This window comes from Notolepis coatsorum (genome assembly GCF_963971535.1).
Source record: "Notolepis coatsorum genome assembly, chromosome: 7".
Lineage (NCBI taxonomy): Eukaryota > Metazoa > Chordata > Actinopteri > Aulopiformes > Paralepididae > Notolepis > Notolepis coatsorum.
The window spans coordinates 158,886,188-158,906,413 of NC_140171.1; the positions used below are offsets into that span (position 1 = coordinate 158,886,188).

The window sequence follows — 20,226 nt, forward strand, 5'->3', positions numbered from 1 at the left end:
AGGTGAGTGTTTGTTTAAAGTGAGTGTGTGCGTGTGGATGTGTGTGTGCCGTGAGTGTAGATGGTTGATGGTGTTACATAGAATCATTGATGGCCTGGGGATAGAAGCTACATTTACAGCTACATTTAAAAAGGTATATGCTATTTCCATGGCCTAAGACAGTTCACTCAATATTTGTTTTCTGGCTTCATGGGAGAGAGTAGCTCATATTATGAGCTACTCTCTCCCATGAAGCCAGAAACCAAAGAAGTAAGAATCAAACACAGGACGGCAGGTATGACACCTGGAGCTGCTCCATAGACAATGACAATACTTAAGTACTGTTTTTGGGGGATTTGTACTTTACTCGAATATTATTAGGTTTGTATACTTGTACTTTTACTCAATTACCTTTCAGAGAAAAAAAACGTATTTTTTACTCCTTACATTTAAAATGCAGACCTAAAAAGTACAAATCTCGCAGGTCCAACTATTTTAATTAGTATATTTGTTTCTCTGGCCGAACTAACGTTAACGTTATTAATCCTGCGGCCGCACTTTATTTAAAAACGGCCAATCAAATCCCCATCAATGGAAAATGAACCCGCCCATACCCATGCTGATTGGTCCTTGTGCAAGACTAGAAAGCGGGGATCTTTGATTAAACACCTGCTATCAGAAGAATAGACAGTCAGAGTGACAAGCTCTACACAAACGATAGTACGAGTGATGACGAGGATGAAACGGAAAATGTCATTGCCCCGGAATGAAAACAAGTTTTTACTTTTACTTTTTAGTACTTAAGTACATTTAAAAGTAGAAACTTTTTTACTTTTACTCAAGTGTGTTTTTAGCCAGATACTCTGACTTTTACTTGAGTACGATTTTGAGACGGTACCCATACTTTCACTTAAGTATAATTTCTGGGTACGTTTTACCCCCCTGGTCACAAGTTTGAGTTTTAGCACTCTAGTCCTTGGAAGATAATAATAATAATATAATATATATAATAAAAAAATCTATTGTAAACAATAATACTATTGTTGTACTGTCTTAGACCAGAGGAATAGCATGTAGGAATTATGAAATTGGGCGTAGTTCCCCTTTAAAATTTCTAAGGTCCTTTGAAAAGAAAAACATATTAAAGAAAGGAAGCGTAATTATCTTTGTCAGTCGCTGTAGTGTAGTACAGTATATATATACTAATCACAACTCCTCTGCAGGCATGTATAGAAGTGCTCATTCCAAATCATCATGGATCAGTTGATACTGACGGGCCGTTTGAAAATGGGTTCATTGTTAGTTAGGTCACAGAGGAGGGATTTTAAAACAAGTAAAATGCTCCACTCAAAAAGAAAATCATAAACACAGATGACAGATAGGTAGATACATATATAAATAGATAGATTGTGAGTTCTATCTTCATGCCAGCAGTACCGTTGTAGAACCCGCTGTCACAGGCATTTCCCAAAATGGTTCTTGGAATCAACCTCTTGAAGTCTACTCCTCAGTATGTCTTAACCTTCTGTAGTGTGGCAGTGAAAGGGTTAATGTGCCTTGATGAGCAAACCATCAAACCTACTGTATGAAACACGCTGCCGCACCCAATCCCCGGTGGCTTCCAGCGCTACTGTTCTCTGCATAGAACAACAACGGATGTACAGGAATACATCCATATTATAGGTGACTCTTCATCTACTGCGTCACAGGAGCTCAGCACGAACATGCTCTGTTAGTCTGCTCAGCCCTCGCCTCCAGGGGGTCGAGCTGCCCTGAAGCAACATTCACACATGTTATCCCTATGATTGTGGACAGTTCAATCGATATTGTGAATATGAGCATCTCCCAAAAGCAAGAACGCAGGGAACTCAGGCTGTTTAATCTGTGATACCATCAATAGATAAAAAGATAAATGTAATACCATCAATAGATGAAAAGATAAATATAATACCATCAATAGATGAAAAGATAAATGTAATACCATCAATAGATGAAAAGATAAATATAATACCATCAATAGATGAAAAGATAAATGTAATACCATCAATAGATAAAAAGATAAATATAATACCATCAATAGATACCCAGGCCATCAGGATGCTCAACGAACAATAACACTATGTAACAACCATCAAATACACTCACAGCACACACATCCACACGCACACACTCACTTTAAACAAACAACTCACTGCAGCATCCACTCTCCACACTTTAGAACACCTAAACACACTTTATATTTATTGGTAAAGAATTTGCACTACAACCCATACCTCATTACACCTTACTGTAAATTGTACCTAAATTGTACCTCATCCCATTTCTCCTTTGCACTATATAGTATATTGTATATTAGTATATTGTATAGTATATTGTATGGTAACTCAGTTACTTCTACTCTGCATTGAACATTGTACATATGTACATACTGAACACTTGTGTCTACGTACGTGACTTCTATTTTATACTTGCTATACTTATTTTATTTTATACTTATCTATTTTTGTCTAGCACAGTCTCTGGAGCGTAACAGAAAGAAGCATTTTGTATAAAAGTATTCTGTACTTCTGTATGACAACTAATAAAGAAACTTGAAACTTGAACTAGATAAAAAGATAAATGTAAGCCCATCAATAGATGAAAAGAGAAATGTAATACCATCAATAGATGAAAAGATAAATGTAAGCCCATCAATAGATGAAAAGATAAATGTAATACCATCAATAGATGAAAAGATAAATGCAATACCATCAATAGATGAAAAGATAAACAGATAAACTGAAAAGAGACTCCAAATGTTTGAGGTTTGAGGTTTTAGGTCCAAATTAGCCTTTTTTTGTATTTCTTTTTTAATTTACTTGTTGTTAGTTTTTTTGTTTGTTAATTTATTTGGATCTTGAGGACCTTGAGGAAGGAAAGATCCATAGTGGGAGTCAAACTGGTCAAACTAGAGGTGGTGGCAGAGAGGAGGATGAGGAAAAAGCTGGACACTATACTGGAACCCCCCACCCCCCCCCCCCCCCCCCCCCCCTCCAAGCCAAAATGAGAAGCACCTTCAGCCATAGGCTTATGAACCCAGCCCCCCCCCCCAACATACACTGAAATCAGCCTGGACAGCCCTTCTCTAGCCAGTAGCCATCAGGCTCCACAGCTGTGGGCATGGACTGCTGCCAATAGACAAGGAGAACTAACAGCTGAAGAACTTGAGAACTGTTAGACTGTCTGACCATTAATACTAAACACTGCACGGACTCTGGCGCAGTGTGCTACTACTATATATATATCATGTATACTATTATTATTATTATTATTATTATTATTATTATTATTATTATTATTATTATTATTATTATTATTATTATTATTATTATTATTATTATTATTATTATTATTATTATTATTATTATTATTATTATTATTATTATTATTATTAATGATTGCATTCTGCCATTCCACTATTATTATTACTAGGTTGAGGTTCTATTCTATTATTATTTGTCCTGCCTGTACCTTCTCTCCCTCCTCCCACCATTGCTGCTAGGTTGAGGTTCTACCTGAATCTCCCCAAGGGAATTAATAAAGGAACACTTGATCTCTTTTAGCTCAGAGGTTTGTCTTTCAAGAGTCAATAGTACTATATAATAATATAACATACATGAATTAAAACAAGCATGAATCTGCAATAGCTGCGACCATGTACGTTTATGCATCCACGTGTGCATTCATTCACTCACCCACACACACACACACACACGCACGCACGCACGCACGCCCACACGCACACGCACACGCACACGCACACACACCCACACCCACACACAAGTATTCAAACACTTGACCTCCAGGCCAAATTTCACCCAAATTATTACACATCAACAGGGGTGTAAAAAGTCATAGTATCTAAAAACACACTTGAGTAAAAGTAAAAGTAAAAGTAAAAACTATTTTTTATTCCGGGGCAATGAAATGTTCTGTTCCGTCCCCTGGCTCCTCCCCTGGCCCATCCCCTGGCTCCTCCCCTGGCTCCTCCCCTGGCTCCTCCCGTGGACCCTCCCCTGGCTCCTCCCCTGGCTCCTCCCCTGACTACTCCCCTGGCCCCTCCCCTGGCTCCTCCCCTGGCCCCTCCCCTGGGCCCTCCCCTGGCCCCTCCCCTGGCCCCTCCCCTGGCTCCTCCTCTGGCCCCTCCCCTGGCTCCTCCCCTGACTACTCCCCTGGCCCCTCCCCTGGCCCCTCCCCTGGCCCCTCCCCTGGCTCCTCCCCTGGACCCTCCCCTGGCTCCTCCCCTGACTACTCCCCTGGCCCCTCCCCTGGCTCCTCCCCTGGCCCCTCCCCTGGCCCCTCCCCTGGCTCCTCCCCTGGCTCCTCCCCTGGCCCCTCCCCTGGCCCCTCCTCTGGCTCCTCCCCTGGCCCCTCGCCTGGCCCCTCCCCTGGCCCCTCCCCTGGCTCCTCCCCTGGCTCCTCCCCTGGCCCCTCCCCTGGCCCCTCCTCTGGCTCCTCCCCTGGCCCCTCGCCTGGCCCCTCGCCTGGCCCCTCCCCTGGCCCCTCCCCTGGCTCCTCCCCTGGCCCCTCCCCTGGCCCCTCCCCTGGCCCCTCCCCTGGCTCCTCCCCTGGCCCCTCCCCTGGCCCCTCCTCTGGCTCCTCCCCTGGCCCCTCGCCTGGCCCCTCGCCTGGCCCCTCCCCTGGCTCCTCCCTTGGCTCCTCCCCTGGGCCCTCCCCTGGCCCCTCCCCTGGCCCCTCCCCTGGCTCCTCCTCTGGCCCCTCCCCTGGCTCCTCCCTTGGCTCCTCCCCTGGCTCCTCCACTGGCCCCTCCCCTGGCCCCTCCCCTGGCTCCTCCCCTGGCTCCTCCCCTGGCCCCTCCCCTGGCCCCTCCTCTGGCTCCTCCCCTGGCCCCTCGCCTGGCCCCTCGCCTGGCTCCGCAGCAACACACTCACAGAGTGTGACATTGATGGGATGAACGGTTCTCACGATATGCGACACAGACACACAGACCCGCAGAGACTCCTTCCTGTAGTTCCATTAGATGGTATCAACCCAAAACCTGCTGCAGCAATCTGTTACAAATCAAATCAAAACACATTTTGTGCATATTGACCTGAAAGAAAATTGACACACAGATTTCCAAGATGCTTCTCGAATTAATCTTCAGGGCCCCAGTTTTCAGATGGGGTATAAGACTTAGCTTCTATGGTTGACCTTGTATACCCTCCTAAAGATCCCCCCTGGCATGTCTTTTAGATGTACTTTGACTCTGTTATCCAAATGGTCATCACTGGATAGTGGATGTATAGGTCCATGACGTATGCTGTAGCATGGGGTGTATCATCTCTCCGAGTGCCATTCTGATTTAACCTTTATCTACTCTGGGAAGATTCGTTTGTTCAGCAATGCACTGCAACACACTCACACCTGGGAGAAGCTCCAATGGCTGTTTAACCTTTATTTACCCTGTGAAGATATGCTGAGCACGTGCCTGTTCCACACACTGACACCTGGGAGAACAGCCCCCTACAGTTGGACCCTGAGTAGCTGCAGTGGGGAAAGGTGTTCATTAAGGATAGTTATTAAGGAAAGGGTTATTCATTCAAATTGGTCAATTGGATCAATCGAGCGACATTCCAGTCACAAGTCTGCCTCTCTAACATTTACATACCTAACAGTAACAATATAACCATCAGATGACAAGATCAGATGATCAGACGGCAGAGAGGAAGTATAGAAAGTCACACCTCACTGCTGACATATCACAACCTCTTGTTGGATTTCTCCAAAACCATACTATTGTCAAAGCGTCTTTCTTCCACCATAGGATCGAGGCCTCTGCCAAGAACCTTCGCAAACTGCATGCTACCATGTCCTCCCTCCTCACTCCCCCCCCCCCACCCCCTCCCACCTCATTTCTCTCATCTTTCTCTGCCGAAGACTTTGCGATCTTCTTTGAGGAAAAAGTGGAGACCATCCGCACCTCCTTCTCCCAACCCCCACCCATTCCAAATGCTGAATCGAGAACCTCATCCTTCACTCTGTCATCTTTCTCTCCCATTACAGAAGCCGAGACCCTGACACTGGTAACGTCGAACCGTCCCACTACATGCCAGCTGGACCAGCTACCCTCCCCACACCTCCAGACCATAGCACCAGACATTCTCCCATTCCTAACTGCAACCATGAACTCCTCACTCAACTCGGGGGTGGTCCCCACCTCCCTAAAACAAGCCAGAGTCACGCCCCTCATAAAAAACCAACATTGAACCCCACCGTCATAGAAAACTATCGTCCTGTCTCTCTTCTCTCCTTCCTGTCTAAAACACTTGAACGTGCTGTATCCAACCAACTTACTGATTATCTCTTACAGAATGACCTCCTAGACCCTAATTAGTCAGGCTTCCGGACTGGCCATTCCACAGAGACGGCCCTCATTGCGGTCACAAAGGCACTTCACTTAGCAACGGGTGTCCCCCAGGGCTCGGTCCTTGGACCCCTTCTCTTCTCCCTCTACACTAAATCTCTGGGTAACATTATCACGTCTCATGCCTTCTCGTATCATTGTTATGCCGATCATACTTGACTCTTCCTCTCATTCCCTCCCTCAGATATCCACGTCTCTGAGTGGATCTCGGCCTGTCTGTCTGACATCTCCGCCTGGATGACGACCAACCACCTCAAACTGAACCTAAGCAAAACAGTATTGCTTCACCTGCCGGCCAAATCCTCCACCCTGACCGACCTTTCCATCACAGTCGAGAATGCAGCTGTGACAGTGTCCCCAACCGCCAAGAACCTTGGTGTTGTCCTCAACGACCAGTTGAACTTCTCCGCTCACATCACAGCGACAACCAGAACTTGCAGATTCCTCCCGAGCAACGTCAGAAGGATCCGCCCCTTCCTGACAAAAGAAGCCACCCAACTCCTCGTCCAATCAACAGTCATCTCCCGCCTCGACTACTGCAACGCACTGCTTGCCGGCCTTCCGACCACTGCCACCAAGCCTCTTCAACTCATTCAGAACGCAGCGGCCCGCCTGATCTCAAACCTACCGAAGTCAGCCCATGTCACCCCACTTCTTAGGGACCTGCACTGGCTCCCCATTGCCGCACGAATCCGCTTCAAGGCCCTCGACCTGGCATACCAGCTGAAACCCGTCCAATCTTTTGCCGTCGACTAAAGACACACTTCTTCAATCAATATCTAAAAAAATATATATATATATATTAAGGCTGTCAATCTATTAAAATATTTAATCAGATTAATCGCATGATTGTCCATAGTTAATCCTGATTAATCACAAATTAATTGCATATTTTGTATCTGTTCAAAATCTACCTTAAATGGATATTTTTGGTTAAGTTTGAATACTCTTATCAACATAAGAGTCAACAAATGCTTGCTTTATGCAGCCATTTAACACAAAAGGATGACCCTCATGGATTGCAAATTTGCATCAAATTCAAAACAGAGTGATGCACAAAATAACTAAATAAAGAAAATAATAATTTAAAACAATGAATAAAGTGCATGAAATAATAGGGGAAAGAAAATGTTAGGAACTTGTTACATTCACCCACACAAGGGCTGAGGACTCACCCCCCCCGCCTCTCTCTCTCTCTCTCTCTCTCTCTCTCTCTCTCTCTCTCTCTCTCTCTCTCTCTCTCTCTCTCTCTCTCTCTCTCTCACACACACACTCTTCCAGCTCTCTTTCTCTCTTGTCCCTTCCTCATCTCTCTCACCCCCCCCTCTCTCTCTCACATTTAAATACTTTATTTGGTTCCACAAATTATATTACATAAACAAGGAATCAAATGTATCAGGGCCAAGCAGCACTGAACACTTAAGGGTACACATAGCACCTCCTTCTCCACGTGGCTAAGCTGCCAATAATAGCTGAGACAGAGCAATATTTGGCAATTTGTTTGGCTTTTCTTTTAGACATTGCAGCAATTCTCAGACCGGTCATGGTGCATTTGTGTACATGGCCAAGACTTCCAAACACAAGTACACTATATCTACACCTATACCCAAGGTCAGCCATCACACTGAGCAGTGGTTGGTATTTGATATACTTGTCCCGGAAGGCCTGGTCCATGTACAGATCAAAGGTACAGCCTACTTCTATGACCAGCACCTCCCTGTGGATGGTGTCAACAAAAACAACGTCCGGTGTATTTGGTATGTTAGCAAAAACATAGTTGGTAAGGCCAAACCACTCTGGTTTCACTCTGGCATGTTTGTACATTGCTGCACTAGATGGTGATATGTTCCATACCACATCAGACACAATGTCCACAATACAGTCATGACGAGCGATGTACAGGTGTTTGTATGCATTACATCCGTTTGTTATGTGTGCAATGGATTCTAGGTGTTGTGAATCCTGATGGTTTAAACAGAATGGACTGTGAGTTTGAGGATACCAAGTGGACAGATTGTATTGAGTGGGTAATACCCGCAGTCTTGCTTTGATGGTAAATTTTAAAACATCCTCACCAACAGCGGCGTTCTTAAACACTGAGTGTGAGACTGAGTGGTCAGCAAACTCCAAACAAGCTAGCTTTCCCTGTAGTCTGAGTCCACACCAGTGCTGCCTGATCTCAGACTGCTTCATGCTAAGCAGAACCCTCCTTGCAGAGTCTCTGTGCAGTTTGACAGTCTCTTCCTGCGGTGTTGTGATGTTGGCCTTCACAACCACACAGGGGTTTGTGATAAGTTCATCAGAGACAGGGACTTTAGTCTGTGTGTTGGTGGGTCTTGTCCATTTCAGCTGAACTCCAGTCTGGTTGCAGAGGTCATTGAGATCTGGCCAGTCAGACCAGACCCCGAAGCCCTTGGCCCGAGAGTCCAGTTTCCCAGAGTCTTTCTTCCTGAAGCAGAGGAAGTTATTCTGGTCTGCGGTGGCCAGGGGGATCTTCCTTCTGCGTAGATCCAGCTGGAGAGAAGCCCTGGCCATTTCTCTGATGGTGACATCATCATTGTTAAGCATGTGGAGCAGGTGGGCTAGCCTGGTGGCTATGTAGGTCCACTCGACATTGGGGACTCCCAGCCCTCCCTCTCCACATGGGAGAAAGATCATGCCCCGTGTGGAGTGTGTGTTGAGGCCTACTTACTTTCTGACCAGCTGAACAGTTTTGTTTGTCATTTCTCTCAGTGCCTTGAGAGGGATGTGTACATTGGCAAAAAGGTGTTGGATTTGAGCCAGAGCCACCCCTCACACACACACACACACACACACACACACACACACACACACACACACACACACACACACACACACACACACACACACACACACACACACACACACACACACACACACACACACACACACACACACACACACACACACACTTTGAGTCAGAAACAAACATAGTATCAATGAGAGTATCAATAATACACCCGAGTGAAGTCTAGTAAAAAAAGAAATTTATAAATAAATAGTGGCGTTAAAAGAATTGTGCGTTAACTTAACTTTGACAGCCTTAATATATATATAACCGTAACAAACTGTCATGCACTTGCAAGTGGCTTTGGATAAAAACGTTCAGCTAAATGATCAAATGTAAAGATGTAATGTAATGACTAGGATGTTTTTCCACTATATGGAAATCCCTTCCTCTCCAAACCATAAATCCATCCTCCCATTCCTTCCATCCAGCAACACCCCAACCTTTCTTTTATCCATCTCTCTATCCTTCCTCCCCACCTCCCAATTCCTCCATGCTCCATTCATTCCTTACTTTATCCACCCCCCCCCCCCCCCTCTTCCTCCCAGTTACATATGACCCCGCTTCAGCTGTGGCCATGTTGGGCGGACTAGGCGCGTGTTCCATCACATCCATGACCGGCCTCCCATGTGATGTGCATCAGGGTGCCGAGGCCATGCTGAGCGCTGCCTGTCAGACCCACTTATTGGGGTGTAAATGTGAAGAGATTTGCGCACACACACTCTGACACACTCCCCCACAAATTCACTACGGCAAAGCTGTTCATGCATGTACGAGCACACGCACATACACACACACATGCACACGCACATTAACATACACATACACATACTACACACATGCAAGCATACATGTACAGCAGCTGACACATGACCCCCCCCTGAAAAAACCGCACTCACAAACACGCATGTGCACACACACACACACACACACACACACACACACACACACACACACACACACACACACAGAGCATTCCAGTGCTAACGGCCAGCCCGCGAGAGAAATACTGTAACTGTTAATAATGGAAATAATGCAGCGTAGAAACCAAGTTCAGTGTAATTCACCCTCGAGCGAACCATTTGGCGACACCATTATGGTAAATGGTAAATAGTGCATTTATATAACAGCTTTTATCCAAATCGCTTCACAATTTGTTCCTCACATTCTACCCACTCACTCACACATTCACACACCGACGGCGGAGGCGACCGTGTGAGGTGCCACAACCACCTCACCGGGAGGAGTTAGGGGTTAAATGTATTTTGCACAAGGAAACTTCGACACGCTGCCTGGGAGGAGTGGGAATCAAACCAGGAACATCTGGATTACCAGACGACTGCTCTACCTCCCGAGCCACTGTCGCCCCGTATATATATATACTGTATGAACAGTCAATGAAGAAGACACATCCACCCCCAGCCAGCCAGCAGCACGACTACATGGGTTGGCTAATGAAACACAAATTAACCCTTTCACTACCACACTACAGAAGGTTAACCTTTCACTACCACACTAACCGTTAACCTTCTGTAGTGTGGCAGTGAAAGGGTTAACCTTCTGTAGTGTGGTAGTGAAAGGTTAACCTTCTGTAGTGTGGTAGTGAAAGGTTAACCTTCTGTAGTGTGGCAGTGAAAGGGTTAACCTTCTGTAGTGTGGTAGTGAAAGGTTAACCTTCTGTAGTGTGGTAGTGAAAGGTTAACCTTCTGTAGTGTGGTAGTGAAAGGGTTAACCTTCTGTAGTGTGGTAGTGAAAGGTTAACCTTCTGTAGTGTGGTAGTGAAAGGGTTAACCTTCTGTAGTGTGGTAGTGAAAGGTTAACCTTCTGTAGTGTGGTAGTGAAAGGTTAACCTTCTGTAGTGTGGTAGTGAAAGGTTAACCTTCTGTAGTGTGGTAGTGTCGTATCTTAAATCAATACATTAGATTAATCACAGTACAATGAGGTTGTTATCTGGAAGGAGGGAAAGATCATAAGTGATAGAATGGTCTCCTTTGTGACTCTTAGCCAGAGAGGAATAATTGTGCAGTCAGACAACAAAGTTCTAATTCAAATTCAGATGATTTATTGCCGTGGGGCCCAAAAGGTGGATAAGCAGGTTACTTACAAACAGGGATTATTCATCCATTTTCATAAGACATGATTGTACAACAAGTTTTTTTTTTTTTTTTTTTATCTTTCTTCCCCTCCTTTTTCCCGATTTTTCTCCCATCCCACCCTTCCTGGTTGTTGCGTACTTTCCCCTACTGTTGGTCCGGGAGACCGGAGACTGTCACATGCTTTCCTCCGACGCATGTGCAGCCTGGGGCAGGCCAACCTGGCCGTGCAGGTTCTCACCGGGGAGAGTGTAGCGTGTGGGAGGCCACACTATCTCTCCTCAGTTCCAACCCTCGCTGAGCAGGCGCCCCGACCGAACTGTAGGGGTCGCTGTCCACAACGCCCAGGACCCACCCTTCAGCTTTCCCACCCCCTGATACAGCCAATTGTATCAGTGTGAGAGGCCAGCCAAGCTGATAGCAACGCCGGGAGCTGGATTCGAACAGGCGAATCCTAGTGTCTCCCGGTGTTGGTGACGAACGTAATCTCTGTGCGCCACCTGCCCCCCCTGTACAACAAGGTTGATGAGGTTACATAATCATATAGCCCATTCACGGTGGCTCTTCACATCAAGACAAGTTTGCACATAAAAGTAGTCATGTTTATCAATGGAATAGACTATCTTACTCTTGCCACCACATGATTAAACCTGGTCTAAGATAGGCATTTTACTCTATATATCACAAACAGTGATTATTCCATATACAGTTTACTCACGTAGCGGCAAATAGCAGTACAGTCTGTGGTAGGGTGGAGACCAGAAGACCCCCTGGGGTGGGTGGGAATATCTGTCTGGCCTTCCTCTCAAACTCTGCGCTCTCTCTTAAATACTCTGATTTTCCACCAATCCTAGCAGTCTAATAATACGTTTGGTCCAATTGGATTTGTTGCTTCTAGGAGGCGGTCTCAGTCAGATGATCTCCTGTGTGGGGGCGGGGGGCCTGTTCCTGCTCCTGTCCCTCCTCGGGGTATATGGGCTGGTTCCTTCAGCCCCCGTCGCTGTGGCTTCTTGATGAGCACAGAGTTAACCCTAAAACCTTTTCTATATTTGTAGCTTTTAATGTAATGAGTTACATATGTATTCAGCATTTAACCCATGTGGAGTTTGTCTATATTTTAATACCAGATTCCCTATATAAAGTATACTGAATTAATAGTTCCTTGGTTTTAGATTCTAGCAAGCTTTACAACCAGAGTGAAATAGCTTTATTACTTAACCAGTTTGACATTCCTAAATGGTATTCAAATACCTTTTACTCTAATACCTTTTAAATTGATATGGTTTAGTTTCCTACAGACTTAGGGCATTATTTGAACGGTGTGTTTTGTCTCTAATCTATTATTGTATGGATTCAAACAGTTTTACACATTGGTCTTGTTTCACAGAGGCATATCAGCTTCATTTAGCCTCTTGTTCTGTGGTTCAACCGTCACACCCTAGAAGGTGTTTCTTGTTCTATAGATTAGCAGTTGCTTGCGTGGGGGGGTTTGGAATGGCTGTGTCCTAAATACAGTTGAGGGGGTTTGCCTGAAGGCTCCCCAGGAATGTCACACAATACTGACGCCTGCTACTGTTTGTTCCAACTAATTTATACATACATGGATTTGTTATGAAATACCAGTCATGGATACCATAGTAGTGAAAGGGTTAACCTTCTGTAGTGTGGTAGTGAAAGGGTTAACCTTCTGTAGTGTGGTAGTGAAAGGGTTAAGCCCAACTGGAATGTTCCAATAAGATGCAGAATGCAGCAGATACCTGTACTGTAGCCGTGGTTGTGGTGAGTTTCAGTTCAGCTGTGCTTCATCAGTAAGCTCCCAGGCCGAGTGTAGCCTGTGGGTTTTCTCCAAAGGTTTCTGGTGGTTGTGAGTAAAGCATGAGAAGACATTTGTCAGGGGTGTATAAAGTACCCAGAAATGATACTTAAGTGAAAGTATGGGTACCGTCTCAAAATCGTACTCAAGTAAAAGTCAGAGTAACACACAAAGTTTCTACTTTTTTTTTTCTTTTTTCTTTATCTTTTTCCCCCTCCTTTTTCCTCCGATTTTCTCCCATCCCAATGTTAGTCGTTATGCCAATTTCCAATCCCCTTCCTGGTCGCTGCGCACTTACCCCCCACAGTCGGTCTGGGAGAGTGGAGGCTATCACATGCTTCCTCCGACACACGTCTAGCCAATCAACCGCTTCTTTTCACCTGGCAGCGCGGACTCTCACTGAGAGGGTGTAACGTGTGGAAGGATCACACTACCCCCCTTAGATCCTATCCGTGCTGAGCAGGCGCCCCGACCGAACTGTAGGAGTCGCTGTTTACAACGACCCGGACCCACCCCGCCAGCTTTCCCCACCCTCTAACACTGCCAATTGTGTTAGTATGACGGCCGGCCAAGCCGGTAGCAACGGCGAGAGCTGGGCTCGAACCCAGCATCTCCTGCGCCTTGCCCACTGCGCCACTCAGCCACCATCCCCAAACAGTACTTAAGTATTGTAACGAAGTACAATTACTCAAGTACTTTACACCCCTGCATTTGATGCTATATTGATCTTTTGTGTTGAGAAACATATAAGCTATATATCCTCCACTCCATCACCAAGTCTTCTCTCTCAGTAGAGTCTCCTGGGTTTCACTCACTGAGGCTAAAAATCCAACATTCTCCACAGCAGGCTTTTCAATTTTACACTTAGGAGAGTGTAGTGTTGACGCTTAACCCAAAAATTATAATTTGTATATCAATTACTCTCCTGTGATACCTTGAATTTGATGATTTATTTTTTATTTTCTTTCTTGCATGCCTCTCTACTGTGTGAACATAGAATCCAAAAAAACAGTAGCCGTACTTGATTAATTGAAGTTAGTGGAGATTAAGTATACAATAAGACTATATCAAAACATCCGTTTACAAATTCTCTCACAACTCATGCAATAAAATCCACATCTCCAAGTATCCTGTCTCCTGTATCCAGTCGTATGCTCAGTACTTCAACAAACAGATGCATTTTTCGCTAAAACATTGCAAACGAAAACATGTCTGGGTAAATGCTTCCTCCAAACGGAACATGTGAGGTGAGCCGCGCACGACATGCTTCAGGTGGGTTGAAGTCACGAGGGCACCGTTGCTAGGCAACTGGGCAATGAGTCTCGAAAACCACTGAGGCTAACGATTCTCCACGTGCAACATGGTGAACACGGAATTCCATTCCAAAAGTTCCATTTGAAGGCAGCTGGAAATGTACTAACCCGGAAACGTGTTTGTTAGCAAAAAAGTTTTAGAAAAAATGCTGTTTGTGAGGTTGTGAGTAGGGATGCTCGATATTGGCTTTTTTACCGATACCGATATTCCGATATTGTCCAACTCTTAATTTCCGATACCGATATCAACCGATATCAACCGATACCGATATATGCAGGGTTTCCCCCCCCCCCCCCCCCCCCCCCCCAAAAACTGAATAATTTCAGGTAACTAATAATTTCACTGGATATATATATAACAAATATTGTTATTGTTTTTTTCTTTTTTTAAACCGATACCGATATTTTCCGATATCACATTTTACTGCCGATATCGGCCGATAATATCGGTCGGCCGATAATATCGGACATCCCTAGTTGTGAGTTGTGAAAGAGTTTGTAAATGGATGTTTTGATATAGTTTTCCTGTTGTTATTAAAATGCAGACCTACAAAGTACAATGTATAAATCTCGCAGGTCCAACCATTTTAATTAGTATATTTGTTCCTCTGGCCGAACTAACGTTAACGTTATTAATCCTGCGGCCGCACTTTATTTAAAAACAGCCAATCAAATCCCCATCAATGGAAAATGAACCCGCCCATACCCATGCTTTCACTAATTGGCTCACCTCTTCAACTAACTCACCTGGTGCAATGTATAGTTAAAATGAAAACTTGGCCCACGATGGAATGAGTTTGAGACCCCTCGTCTATCCCTTGCAATACAAACAAGTTTTTACTTTAACTTTTTAGTACTTAAGTACATTTAAAAGTGGACACTTTTTTACTTTTACTCAAGAGTGTTTTTAGCCAGATACTCGGACTTTTACTTGAGTACGATTTTGAGACGGTACCCATACTTTCACCTAAGTATAATTTCTTTTGATAAATAAATACTTTTTACACTCCAGTACTGTACCAGCGATAACAATGTAAATGGAGGAAGTTGTATCATAGTTGTAAAGGACAGGGTAAAGTACAACTATGTGGGAGGAACTCGCTGCAGGTGCGAGACAACCTGAGTTATTATGGGATGCTTTGGGTAGATTTAGCACATTGTTATTACCCTCCGGACTCTTCTGTGTTCAGAGATATATTCTTTTTTCTCTCAATATATTTTTATAATGTGTCCTCTGATTGCATCATAGTGTCTAAGCGACTATTCCATCGACTCCGCGAGCAGGCTGCGATCATCTGCTAATGCCTTGTTTCAATTAAGCCCAATAAGCAACTTTTCTTGGGCACAAATGAAAGCCTGATTTAAAAGCCAAACAGCATTTGGGAGTCCAATGATGTGATGTGCAGCGATGTAATGTGATGTGATGTCATTGAGCAGGAGATGGAAGAACGTCATGTTGCTCCTGAATAATACAATAGTTTCTATTGGAGCACTCTGCTGGCTTGTTATTGTCGATTCTGGTTGTTCTGGTGGATGGACATGGTGGTGGTTGGGGGGGCATTGGGACCTTTGGGATGCTTTACATTAGCTTTTTTTTTTATTGTTATTATCTTTTTCCATTTTTCTCCCCTCCCAATGTTAGTCATTATGCCAATTCCCAATCCCCTTCCTGGTCGCTGCGCACTCTACCCCCTACCGTCGGTCTGGGAGGGCGGAGACTATCACATGCTTCCTCCAACACATGTGTAGCCAGCCCACCGCTTCTTTTCACCTGGCAGCGCGGACTCTCACTGGGAGAGTGTAACGTGTGGAAGGTCACACTACCTCCCCCAGGTCGCAAGTATATTTTCCCCCAACGGAGTTTCACTTCCTCGTTTGGTTTGCGCGATCTGATTGGCCACTGATGTTTCTCTCAGCGCCAATCGCGTTACTCCTAACAGACTGGTTAAGCTTGGCGACTCTTTCGAAGTCGCTCTCTTTCGAAGTTGGTTAGGGTTAAGGTTAGGGTTAGGGTTAGTTGGTTAAGGTTAGGGTTAGGGTTAGTTGGTTAAGGTTAGGGTTAGGGTTAGGGTTAGGGTTAGGGTTAGTTGGTTAAGGTTAGGGTTAGGGTTAGGGTTAGGGTAACAGCCTGCTGGCGTGATTGTTAGGAGTAACGCGATTGGCGCTGAAAAAAACGTCAGTGGCCAATCAGATTGCGCAAAACCGAACGCGGAAGTGAAACTATATATATTTTCCCACAAAGGGAGAATATACACGCCCCCAGGTCCTTTCCTTGCTGTGCAGTATGTAAATAACATCTGTGATCATTTAACTCACTCCTGGACCCCGGTACCATATATATGCCGATGATAGTTGTGTATCCTTGTGCTCCTTCTCTTGAGGCTGCTGTCACAAATGTACAGTCTGATTTTGCCTCCTTGCAGCATACTCTCATTGAATCAGTGGGGATTGATGTGTGGGGTGTTTGGGGGACTGGCTGTTCCGGGGGGGTTCACATGCCTTCAAGCAACACTGTACTTATACTTATTTTATGCCTATTCTTATGTCTGCACTTTTACATTGCACTACTTTCATTGTCTTTTATACCTATTCTTATGTGTGCATTTTATACATTGTTTTTATTCTGTCGACTGTATACTGATTTTATGCCTATGTTAATTTTTGTTATATAGTTGTTATTATTTATTATTATTATATTATAAAAAAAAAACATATGCATTGAAATGTCTGTCTAGTCTCGACAACATTGAAAATGAGGGTGACCTCAATTGTCCTTTTCGAGAATAAATAAAGGTTTGAATGAATTAATTGGCTGTTGCCCTTGACCTGGCTCAGTTTGCAAACCTTTTGCTCACTATGACCGTATAGGAACATAAACATGAAAACGACATTGTACTGTTTTATCCGATCTGCCAGCAGGAAAGGAAAAATGATTCAATTGTGGTACAAGTGAGGAAATTACAAGTGAATTACAATTGCAAGTGAAAAGCTAATCAAAAGTGGAAAAGGACACTGAAATTCCATTTACACCATGTAACACTTACTCAATCTAAATCTAAACCAATTGAATGAGGAAAGTCGACTGGGCGGAAAGGAAAGGTTCCGTACGGCTAGGGCATCCATCTTGAACTAACCCTCTCTCTGTGCCCTCGTATCCCCCCTCCAGAGTACAACATCTCAGCAGCAGCTATCTCCATCTTCAGTATCGCCTTCATGATCCTGGGATCTCTGTGTCTGATGGGATCATGCACTGGCAAAGGCAAAGGAAGGGACTACCTTCTCAAACCTGCCGGCATGTTCTACGCATTTGCAGGTGAGGTTACTGAAGTGTGATTTTGACCTCAGTAGATTTAAATAGCATCTGGAAGATGTGAGTGCAGGTCTACGTATAGTTGTAGGTATTGTCGTGGAATATATTATATTTCCCATTACAGTATGTTTGCTGGAACTGATATTTGGTAGGACAATTGCAGTATTTTAAGCAGTCAGTATGAGTTCATGAACTGTTGACCTCTGACATTTGTGACCGATGTAATATGGAGCTACCGCCAGTATTCAGCCCCCACAGCTATGGCTGTTCATGAACTGATATGGAGGCATGCATGCTAAAGAGTGAAAATGTTCTTCTGAGGGAATATCATTTTATATGAGAGGAGCAGGGGTGTAAAAAGTACCCAGAAATGATACTTAATGGATACCGTCTCAAAATCGTACTTAAGTAAAAGTCAGAGTATCTGGCTAAAAACACTCTTGAGTAAAAGTAAAAAAGTGTCTACTTTTAAATGTACTTAAGTACTAAAACTTCTGACCGTCTATTCCTCTGATAGCAGGTGTTTAATCAAAGATCCCCGCTTTCTAGTCTCGCGCAAGGACCAATCAGCATGGGTATGGGCGGGTTAATTTCCCATTGATGGGGATTTGATTGGCTGTTTTTAAATAAAGTGCAGCCGCAGGATTAATAACGTTAACGTTAGTTCGGCCAGAGAAACAAATGTACTAATAAAATTGTTGGACCTGCGAGATTTGTACTTTGTACTTTGTAGGTCTGCATTTTAAATGTAAGGAGTAAAAAGTATGTTTTTTTTCTCTGAAATGTAATTGAGTAAAAGTACAAGTATACAAACCTAATAATACTTGAGTAAAGTACAAATCCCCCAAAACAGTACTTAAGTATTGTAACTAGGGATGCTCGATATTGGCTTTTTTACCGATACCGATATACCAATATTGTCCAACTCTTAATTTCCGATACCGATATCAACCGATATCAACCGATACCGATATATGCAGGGTTTCCCCCCCCAATTTTTTTTATAATTTCAGGTAATTAACATTACATATCTCTTGTTGTGGAATTAACACAACATTATGCATACTTTTGACAATAAATAAAATCAGAATTTGTTCTTACTTGCTTGCCTGGGTAAATAAAGGTTATAGAAATGTAAAGATTTTTATTTTATTTTTTTTTAAACCGATACCGATATTTTCCGATATCACATTTTAATGCCGATATCGGCAGATAATATCGGACATCCCTAATTGTAACGAAGTACAATTACTCGAGTACTTTACACCCCGAGAGGAGGTTTTCACTCAGCTTGTTCACAGAGGAGCCTCAGAACAGAACAGCAGCAGGGCGTCTCAGAGACTCTGGAGCACACGGGTCATATTGTGTCTTTTAACCATAAGGACAACATTTTGACCTGATAAGAAGCAATATCACCTGTGTGCTCAGCACCTTCCAGAAGTTACCCAGGAACGCGTTGCTGCTAAGGTTAATATTACCTTATTATTAAAGAAAAAAACACATCTTAACATTTCTCCGTGAGCGAGACCAATTTAACCAATAGCTTGTTGCAAGAGTCAGAGTCACGCTGGCTGGAGGTAGATTTGGGATATGTCGATATGTTGAATTTATGCAATGGAAATGCATTTGTTGAATAAATAATGATGTAGAGCAAGGGTTCCATATTTTCCCACGAATGTGTCGCGTAATTAATTTCAACATGGAATTAAGGAATATCAAAATAACGTTGTTGAACTTGATCATGATTGTAACTGAGGGGTACAATTCCCTGACTGTATTGATAAGTATGGTATCATTAAACCACTACCGCTTTATGTACTTTAATTACTGGCCATACAGTACATGATATATAAATATAATGAACACTTCCCACAATGAATCGGTTCTACACAAAGTTGTCTTTAAGTATTTATTGCAGCAAAAGGTACATAATACTTCTCTATTATACTTTGAATGCACTTGTAAGGCAAAGGAATGTGCGTAGGCAAATCAACAATGAATGTCCATTCTCTGGTTACGCAGGAGGTAATTATACAACCTGAATCTTAGGGAATTATATCTATGGTACACTAGTAATATATAGCGGGAGATACTGGAAGGGTCCCCCCGGTTGTAAGCCAGCAGGGGTAGAGGATCTGTCGGTAGTAGAGAGTCTGGTCAACGATGACTAAGGAGACTCCAAGTACAGGAGACGGTGCAATAGCCTCTTGATCCACAGACGAATACAGCTGTTCTCCGTAGACTGTAGCTCCACAGTGAAGAAAGCTAGCCGGCCTCAGGCTCTCTGAGGCGCCGACTCGACTTGGCTCCTCACAGGGTAAATCCCACACGTGTAGGCGTCGGCGATTCTCCGCTCCATAAATCACAGGACCAAAACAAATATAATCCAGCCGCAAAGGGCTATGTAGTCGTCGGGTAGATTAATCCAGTGTACATGTCCACACGGTTCTCGTCTAGGTCTCCTCGGGTGAAAGCGCCATGAAAGCAGCCCAGCCTGGATAAG

General features: G+C 44.0%; 1 protein-coding gene across 1 annotated transcript in view; it reads left to right on the forward strand.

Moving 5' to 3' along the window:
- LOC311232413 (voltage-dependent calcium channel gamma-1 subunit-like) overlaps window positions 1–20,226 on the forward strand; it is a 44,967-nt gene that overhangs the window by 14,294 nt on the left and 10,447 nt on the right. Inside the window, exon 3 of the mRNA XM_084319197.1 lies at window positions 17,580–17,726. Within this exon, the coding sequence (XP_084175323.1) occupies window positions 17,580–17,726 (147 nt within the window). The remainder of the gene's footprint in view (window positions 1–17,579; window positions 17,727–20,226) is intronic.